Source organism: Camellia sinensis, chromosome 10 (assembly GCF_055761805.1).
Source record: "Camellia sinensis isolate YWXY chromosome 10, ASM5576180v1, whole genome shotgun sequence".
NCBI classification, from domain to species: domain Eukaryota; kingdom Viridiplantae; phylum Streptophyta; class Magnoliopsida; order Ericales; family Theaceae; genus Camellia; species Camellia sinensis.
This window is the reverse complement of record NC_138970.1, coordinates 70,226,818-70,235,908: the sequence shown is the minus strand read 5'-3', so window position 1 is coordinate 70,235,908 and position 9,091 is coordinate 70,226,818. Positions and strand designations below refer to the sequence as shown.

The 9,091-nt window shown below is 33.0% G+C and overlaps 2 protein-coding genes across 2 annotated transcripts; both read right to left on the bottom strand.

Moving 5' to 3' along the window:
• Positions 1–5,197: 5,197 nt before the first annotated feature.
• Positions 5,198–6,662, bottom strand: LOC114263030 (uncharacterized). Its single transcript, XM_028203524.2, has 4 exons — positions 6,524–6,662; positions 6,147–6,424; positions 5,631–6,035; positions 5,198–5,552 (listed from the first exon to the last, which is right to left on the bottom strand). The coding sequence occupies exons 2-4, from the start codon at positions 6,262–6,264 to the stop codon at positions 5,305–5,307; spliced, it is 771 nt and encodes a 256-aa protein (XP_028059325.2). The 5' UTR covers positions 6,265–6,424; positions 6,524–6,662; the 3' UTR covers positions 5,198–5,304.
• Positions 6,379–7,424, bottom strand: LOC145800468 (uncharacterized). The gene is made up of 3 exons (XM_082890149.1): positions 6,843–7,424; positions 6,524–6,675; positions 6,379–6,424 (listed from the first exon to the last, which is right to left on the bottom strand). Exons 1-3 carry the CDS (start codon positions 7,422–7,424, stop codon positions 6,379–6,381), a joined length of 780 nt encoding a protein of 259 aa, XP_082746275.1.
• Between the last annotated feature and the right edge of the window lie 1,667 nt (positions 7,425–9,091).

The following is a 9,091-nucleotide window of genomic DNA, read 5'->3' as shown; positions in this document are numbered from 1 at the left end:
AAATTTGGAAAGTTTATCTTTATTGAAAATTGTTTGTCTGTTTAAAAATATATGTTTTGTGGCTATCGGTGGAAGATAGCTATGATTGATGTAGAAATTGCATGATAATTAGGCGAATTAAAACTAATGTCTCATCCTTTTGCATTGAGCATTGTTGCATATTTACTACATTGAAAATGGGCATTGTTTTGAGAAAAATGGGTGAATCTGGGAGGTATGTATTGTTTCGTTGAAATAAGTTGGCTTGATTGTCCATAGTGAAAGTCCTAAAAATCGCGCGTCTACATGGGTGCTGATCCCGCGAGCGAAATTTTTGTGAAATGGCAATAGTAGTGCATGTGTAACCTACGTTTATATAGGTGTCGGTTTAGGATTTTCCGCGGACGAAATTTCCGTAAAAAGTTGTATTTGTTTTGAGATTTGTGATTCACCTCCCTGTTTTCTATCGTAAAAAAAGTGATTTATGAATTGTAATACTAACCTAACATTACATGGTTTTGGAAAAAAATATAAAATGTTTTGGCACGAGCATTGTATATGCATATCACCTTATATCTTTGTTAAGATTCATATACTGTGTTGGATTATTTCTGTTGGGCTTTGGCTCACCCTATATGGGAAAAACATTTTCAAATGCTGATGATATGCCTCCGCCAAGGCAATAGCTTGGGGGAACTTAGAGCAAGAGCTTCATTTTGTTTGATTATTGTGCATGTTTTGAACTGGCCAAAGGCCTTTAACTGTATTAGATATAAATTTACTTTTGTTGTAACCAAGCATCATTTTGGAAAGTAGTAAGCCTTTAGGGCATTTCTTATTTACTTGATGTTCATTTTATATTTGAACATATGCTATAGATTCAAGGATAGGCTTGTGAATGTATTTTTGCATATGTTACTCTTTTGTAAACTTACCTAGAAACTAATGAAAGATAATTATTTTATCATTATTATTACTTATTAATGTTGTGGTTAGGGTATTGTATTTATTTTCGGGGGCATTACAATTTCTATCACTCCTAATGGCGCACTAATGACTAGGCACGATGATGTGAATAAAATAATATTTCTTGTAGATGACATGGATTAATCACAATAATAATATTTGAAATTAAAATACAAAAGATTGATTATTTAGAAAATTACCTTAAGATTTTACTTTTTCATGCACACCGTGTTTTAGCTAATACAAATATTTTTTAAGCCTTTCAACGTGTAAAAAGTATAATTTCTTACTCTCGATGAATATTACTTCAGCCTGTATCACTATTATTAGATCTATATAAAAGTAAAAAACAGAAGGCAAAGTGTGTTTAAAAATGAAAAACTTTTTTGAATACTCTAAAAACTACAAAGATCACAATAACGATAGCGAGAACACTCTTTCTCACTTTTAAGACTCAATTTCTTGAGTCTACTTCTAGAAGACATAGCCACACTCTATATGGTAGAATAATTTTGAAATCACCAATCTTTCATCCCTAAAAAGAGCACCGCTTGGGTGGCATGCCACCTAATCATCCACCTCACATTTCCACTCACTAAACAATCCAACTCATCTTTCCACAAATTTCAAATTTCATAAACCACAAAATGGCCCTAAACTTTAGTATAACTTTATAGTTAAGTTTTTAAGTTTTAGTATAATTTTGTAAAATTTAGTTTTCAATTGTAACACACCGTGAGCTCTTAATCTTGGTATTAGAGCCTAGAATTCGAATCTAGGAAAATTTGAAACATGAAAATAAAATGTTTAATACAAAATATAATAGATGTAAAAAATTGTATACATCTTGATCACAGAAATAGTAAAACTAAAACCACGTGGCTATTAAGTAGTCTAATGGATGTGAGTAAGGAAATTATAAATATTTGCAAAAATAAAAAAAAAAAATCATGATTTTTTAAATATCTGAACAGTTAAGAAAAATAAATAAATAAAAAAATCTCTTAAAAATCAAAAAGAAAGTTTTTTTTAAAGATTTATGAGTCAAAAATTTCATGAGATTGTTTATGCATATCTTCATTATTATTTTTTTTTTTTGGGGGGGGGGGGATTATTTCTTCGACTCCGTTTTGGAGTTCTTCTCCGGATAATCTAGCAGGTTCCATTAATTTTGTATTTAATTGCATGGAGAGATTATCAAGAGAAACCATTTTTAGGCTTTGGTGGTCTGTGATCAATATTTTTGATGAATATCTATTGGCAATAGGGATGCTTATTGTTTTGTATCCTATTATCTCTTCATCAGTGCTTTCTCATACACGAGATTCTTCTACACTAGATTTGTCGATGATAGCCCAGATTTGTGGTCTCAATCTTTATACTTGAAGGGTGATGCTACATCCCAGTATTTCTATGACCTCTGATGGTGCACTAATGACAAGGCACGATGATGTAGAATAAAATAATATTTCTTGTAGATGAAATGGATTAATCACAGTAATAATATTTGAAATTAAAAAACAAAATACTGATTATAAAACTACCTTAAGATTTTACTTTTCCATACCCACTTTACTTCGTTTGCTGAGAATACTTTTCAAACCTTTCAACAAGTAGAAAGTGTAATTTCTCACTCTCGGTGAATATTAGTTCAACTTGTATCACTACTCTCAGACCTCCAGAAAATTAAAAGACAGCAGACAAAGTGTTTTTGGAAACGGAAAACTTTTATTGAATACTAGAAAAACTACAGAGATTACAAGAAGGGTAAAAAGAACACTCTTGCTCACTTATAAGACTTAGCTTCTTGACTTTTCTTTTACAAGACCCAGCCACACTCTAGATGGTAGAATAAAAATTGAGACCGCCAGTCTTTCATACCTAAAAGTGAACCACTTGGGTGGGATTCCACGTAATCATCCACCTCATCTTTCCATTCACCAAACAATCCAACTCATCTTTTCACTAACTTTAAATTTCATAAATCACAAAGTGGCCCTAAACTTTAGTATAATTTAAAATTTAGTACAACTTTATAGTTAAGTTTTTAAGTTTAAGTATAATTTTGTAAAATTTAGTTTTCACTTGAAAGACATTGTGAGATTCTCAATCTTGGTATTAGAGCCTAGAAATCAAAATCTGCAAAAAATTTTAAACATGGAAATTCATTATTTAATGCAAGATATAATAGACGTAAAAAATTGTATACATCTTGATCACGGAAATAATAAAACTGAAATCACATGACTATTAAATAGTCTAATGGATGTGAGAAAGGAAATATCTAAAGAGTTAAGAAAAATAAAAGAAATTTCTTAAAAATCAAAAGAAAGTTTTATTAAAATATTTATGAGTCAAAAATTTCATGAGATTGTTTACTCATATCTTCATTTATTTTTTGGATTATTTCTTCTATTGCTTTTTGTAGTTTCTCTCCGAATAATCCTCGTTCCACTAATTTCGTATTTAATGTCATGGAGAGATTATCGAGATAAATCATTTTTAGGCTTTGGTGGTCTGCGATCAATATTTTTAATGAAAATTTATTGGCAATGGGGATACTTATCGTTTTGTATCCTATTATCTCCTCATCAGAACTTTTTTGTACACAAGATTTTTGTTCACTAGATTCATCGATGATAGCCCAGATTGGTAGTCTCAACCTTTATTCTTGAAGGGTGACTACATCCCAATATTTCTATAACCCCTAATGGTGCACTAATGACTAGACACGATGATGTGGAATAAAATAATATTTCTTGTAGATGACATGATTAATCACAATAGTAATATTTGAAATTAAAATACAAAATATTTAATATTTAGAAAATTACCTTAAGATTTTGCTTTTCCATGCACACCTTGCTTCGTCTGGTGCGAATACTTTTCAAGCCTTTCAACGAGTAGAAAGTGTAATTTCTTACTCTCGGTGAATATTAGTTCAGCTTGTATCACTATTCTTAGATCTCCATAAAATTAAAAAACAGAAGACCAAGTGTATTTGGAAATGAAAAACTTTTTTTTTTAAATTCTAGAAAAACTACAAAGATTACAAGAAAGATAGCGAGAACACTCATTTTTAAGACTCAGCTTCTTGAATCTACTTCTAGAAGACTCAGCCACACTCTAGATGGTAGAATAATTTGAGAACGCCAATCTTTCATCCCTAAAAAGAGCACCACTTCGGTGGCATTCCACCTAATCATCCACCTCACATTTCCACTCACTAAACAATCCAACTTATCTTTTCTCTAATTTCAAATTTCATAAATCACAAAGTGGCCATAAACTTTAGTATAATTTTATGGTTAAGTTATTAAGTTTAAGTACAATTTTATAAAATTTAGTTTTCAATTGTAAGACATCGTGAAACTCTCAATCTTGGTATCAGAGCCTAGAAATCAAATCTAGGAAAAAATTTAATCATGAAAATAAAATGTTTAATTCAAAATATAATAGATGTAAAAAAGTATATACATCTTGATCATAGAAATAGTGAAACTGAAAGTACATGACTATTTATTAGTCTAATGGATGTGAGTAAGGAAATTTTAAATATTTACAAAAATCAAAATATCATGATTACTGAAATATCTAAAGAGTTTTCTCTCTAGATAATCCTCATTTTATTAATTTTGTATTTAACATCATGGAGATATTATCAAGAGAAACCATTTTTAGGCTTTGGTGGTCTTCAATCAATATTTTTGGTGAAGATATATTGGTAATAGGGATACTTATTGTTTTGTATCCTGTTATCTATTCATATGAACTTTCTTGCAAACGTGATTCTTGTACACTAGGTTCGTCGATCATAGCCTAGATTGGTGGTCTTGATCTTTATTCATAAATAAATATAAGAGAAATCAAGGTTGTTAAGATCGGGATCCTACATAGGATCGTTTTGGGGGTCTGGAGGATCGGATCGTAGGATCGGATCGGGGATCATAAGATCCTACTAAAACGATGAAAAAATGCAATAATTCTTATATGTCTAACTAATACTATCAAAATACATATAAAATGACCCAAAAAAACTTGAGAATGTAGCTCAAATGGTAGAGCTCTCATACTTATGAGCAGATCGAGGTTCAAATCCTCGCATTCTCACTTGTGTGCCTTGTTCACTAACAATAATCAATTCAAATATACATTTTGCACATTTTTTTAAACAAAGAAAACATAATAAAAGAAGGTGGCAATTCAAGTTGTCATTCAAACATTTTCCTCAAATCTTAACAAAAAAACATATTAAAAGAAAATAGCAATTCAACTTCAAGTCTTCAAGTTAACACTTGCACAACATTGATATCCTTAACAAAACAAACTAAAATAAGAGAAGAATAAATAAACAAGAGACTAAAATAAGTCATCATCTTCATCGCCGAAATCATCATTGCCACAATCAACAACATTGTTGATCTCATTGTCTCCCTCATCTTCATCATCACCCACAGTGTCACCCAACTCCTCAATGTCATCATCACCAATAGTAGCATCATCAAAGTCATGATCAAAATCCCTTGGAGCATTCATGTTGTCATCCATATCATCATCATCACTTACTTCATGAATTTCATCGACATTTTCTCCAATATGGTCACGGCCTAAGTTAGAGTAAAAAAAAAAATCCAAATTGCGATTTCTAATTAAAACTAAAAGATGTATCATGTACCTAGACTTACATGCTTGTTCCAAATCCCTTGCAAGAGCATCTACCTCCTCATCTTCTGAATGACATCCATGTCGAGCATTCCTATCAAGCACACTCAACCAATTTCCTTCTCTTGGAAGAGTCGGCTTCTCTCTCTCTGTTACCCACTCATCGTCTGATGGAACATCATCCAAACATAATGGATTCATGATTGCTTGTCTATTCTTGTGCCTTTGTCTCAGTTTCAAATTGTACATGACAAAGACCAAGTCATTCATTCTCCTTTGGTGTAAATGATTCCTCCACTTTGAGTGTACCATCTCAAAAGCACTCCAATTGCGCTCACACCCCGATGAACTGCATGTTAGACTTAATACCCTAATTGCGAACCTCTTCAACTCAGGACATTCATCACCAAAAGAGTCCCACCAATCCCCTACATCGAAATTTTAATTAAGTAGTTCAAAATTTAAAGTTCTTCAAAACAAATAATCATAACATAAGATTGATACTACTTACAAATCAACTTAGGGTAAAAATAAATAACCTGGAGATCTCTTTTTTCTAGTCAAGATTGCATTTTGTATACCAAAGAGTCCTCTTGCATTCTTGAATGCATCAATTTGCAAATCTATCTTCACCCTCCCATTAGTGTCAGGGACCATTTTTTCAAGACATTTGTACAACCCAATTTTAATCTCTGCATCAGCTTGAAAATTGGGACTATAATGAAGCTGAAGGTTCAAGAAGTATGCTGCAGCATGCAATGGGTGATGGAGTTAGGTTTCCCATCTTCTATCAATGATGGCCCATATAGGATCATAGCTGACACAATTTAATAAATATTATTAATGAATAAATAAAAAATTTAGGGAAATAGTATTAAAGAGTAAATAAATAGCCAACACTAAATAAAAAGTTTACCATCTTAGGACATTATTGAAATTCTTTTGAATTTCCTCTTTCGCACGATCCATTGCTTCATAAATGAATCCCATTGCCGGATGCTCATCCGAATCCACCAACCTAAGTACCTTAATGAGAGGTACTGCAGCCTTCAAGCAGGTAGAAACACCCTTCCAAAAATATCGATTGTCCAAAACAATATTTTCAATTTTTTCCCCTTTTCAGACTTCGCAAATCTACTATTCCTCCACTTGTTTGATGTAAATAGAAAGAACAATGCACCTTTTTGCTCATGAAGACGTCTCAATGTCAAGTAAGAGGTGGCAAACCGAGTTACCGCAGGCCTTATAAGTTCAATGTCTTTTGTAAACTCCTTCATCCAATGAATAAGATTGGTTCTTGAATAAATGTATGCCACAATCTTTTTTCCTTTACCAATTATAACACGATGAACTTGTATTTCCTTCTCAAAATCTTCTAACATCAAATCTATGCAATGGGCGGCACAAGGAGTCCAAAACAAGCCCTTTCTCTTATCCATTAACATTTGTCCCGCCAATTTATAATTAGAAGCATTGTCAGTTACAACTTGCACAGCATTTTCTTCTCCAACCTTCTCAACAACCTCATCTAACATCTCAAAAACCTTTTCACCCGTTTTTGAAATGTCGGATGTATCTAGTGATGACAAGAAAATAGTTCCATTAGGGCTATTCACAAGAAAATTACATATGGATCTTCTCTTTCTATCTGACCATCCATCCGACATAATTGTACATCCGGTCTTCTTCCATTGTTCCTTAAACTCATCAACCAATTGTAGTGTCTCATGCACTTCTTTTTTTAAAAATGTCACCCTAATTTCATGGTAAGATGGTGGCACAAGTCCTTTTCCATAATCCCCAATCTTCTTAACCATGAGTGGAAATATAGGGTTGTTGACACAATTAAAAGGAATTGCACTAGTGTAAAAAAAACGAGCTATGGTTTGACAAACATCATCTCTCTCTCTTCTTTCTTAAACATTTGATTGAGAGTTTTTTGATTTTGACGTCCAGATTTCTTCATCACAAATTTATCCATGGCACCCACCCGTTTTTGTTTGTTTTGATGATGACATGATAATAGTTCCACCTCCTCTTCAGAATCATCACCAACATCAAACATCTTTCTCTTTTTATTTTGAGACTCTAATGTTTGAGTTCTTAAAAGACTCATGAACTTTTCTCTAACATCTTCTGGGACTTGAGGACATGGCTCAACATTTTGATGAGTACAAGCTAAATGATGTTTTAATCTAAATATACCTCCCGATCGAGTCACGTTACAATACTTGCATTGCACCTTTTTGGTTGCAGCATCTATTTCAATTCCATGTTCCCAACCAGGATCCGTTTGGTTGCCCGCAACATTTTTCCTCTTCCTTCCTCTTCCAGAACCAGAGGCAGACATTGTTAACTCAATTCACAAACCTACAATCATATATTGAATATCACTGAATCAATTTACTACAATTTATAATTTGATAGTTGTGAAATATCAGAGAGAAAAAAGTCAAGTTACAGTAAAAAATAAATTGATTACAATAGTAATACCACATGATGCCCTACAAAGGCCTCATTGAAATTATAGATAAGGATAAATTAGAATTTAGAAGTTAATTTACAAATGAAAGACTACATAATAATCATAAGCAACTTTAGCTTATGTTAATAAAAAGACAGAGCAAACATTGAATCAACTCACTAGGTAATCTAAAGTCATGTTACAATTTACAAATTAATTGAGAACAAACCTGTATGAAGCTGCACTTTTCCTTGGTGGTATCTGCGCACTTTTCCTTGGTGGTATATCTGCAAAAATAAAATACAAGTTCAAAATTAGGTTGACAGGAAAATGGAAAAATGGAAGAAGGAGAAAAATGGAAGAAGAAGGTGAAAATGGGGAAAAACAAAAGGGGAATGAAAGACAGAAAAATGGAAGAAGAGGGGAAAAAAAAAACAGTAGTAGAGGAAAAAGAAGATGGAGGAGAAGAAGAAAATGAGTCGAAGAAGACGAACAGAACAGAGGCGAAGAAGGAGTCGAAGAAGACGAACAGAACAGACGAACAGAACAGAGGAGAAAAAGGAGTCGAAGAAGATGAACAGAGGAGAAGAAGGAGTCGAAGCAGAGAGAAAAATGAGTCGAACAGAGAAGAAGAAGAAGAAGCATACTTGGAATCTGGATGGAGGCTGGATGGAGGCTGCTCAGCTCTCGTGACCAACTTTCCCCCAATATTTGGCCCTAATCTCATGTCGTGGACTCGTGGGTCTTTAGAAAATGCATCAAACCTGTAATAAAAATATCAGAAAAAAGGCCAAAAGTAGGATCGTATAGCATCGCGATCCAAATACGATCCTACCGATCCTGAAACGATCCTAAACAAAATACGACTTATCATGCGATCCAGATCGATTCTCAAAAAATGGCTCGTAGGATCGTACGATCCTACGATCCGGATCGCGATCTTAACAACCTTGAGAGAAATAACATTTACAAGTAGGTAGAGAGTGCAAAGATTTTGCCTAAAAGGCTAGTCTTGTTGGT

Bases quoted from the DNA above. Each gene is read 5' to 3' on its own strand.
- LOC114263030 (XM_028203524.2), bottom strand. From the start codon at position 6,264: ATGGTCCCTGACACTAATGGGAGGGTGAAGATAGATTTGCAAATTGAT. The intron at 6,036-6,146 runs GTTATTTATTTT...ATTTCGATGTAG, and splicing joins TAGAAAAAAGAGATCTCCAG to GGGATTGGTGGGACTCTTTT. The intron at 5,553-5,630 runs GTAAGTCTAGGT...ACTCTAACTTAG, and splicing joins AAGGGATTTGGAACAAGCAT to GCCGTGACCATATTGGAGAA.
- LOC145800468 (XM_082890149.1), bottom strand. From the start codon at position 7,424: ATGGTTAAGAAGATTGGGGATTATGGAAAAGGACTTGTGCCACCATCT. The intron at 6,676-6,842 runs GTAACTCGGTTT...TATTTTTGGAAG, and splicing joins TTGAACTTATAAGGCCTGCG to GGTGTTTCTACCTGCTTGAA. The intron at 6,425-6,523 runs GTAAACTTTTTA...AAATTGTGTCAG, and splicing joins TTCAATAATGTCCTAAGATG to CTATGATCCTATATGGGCCA.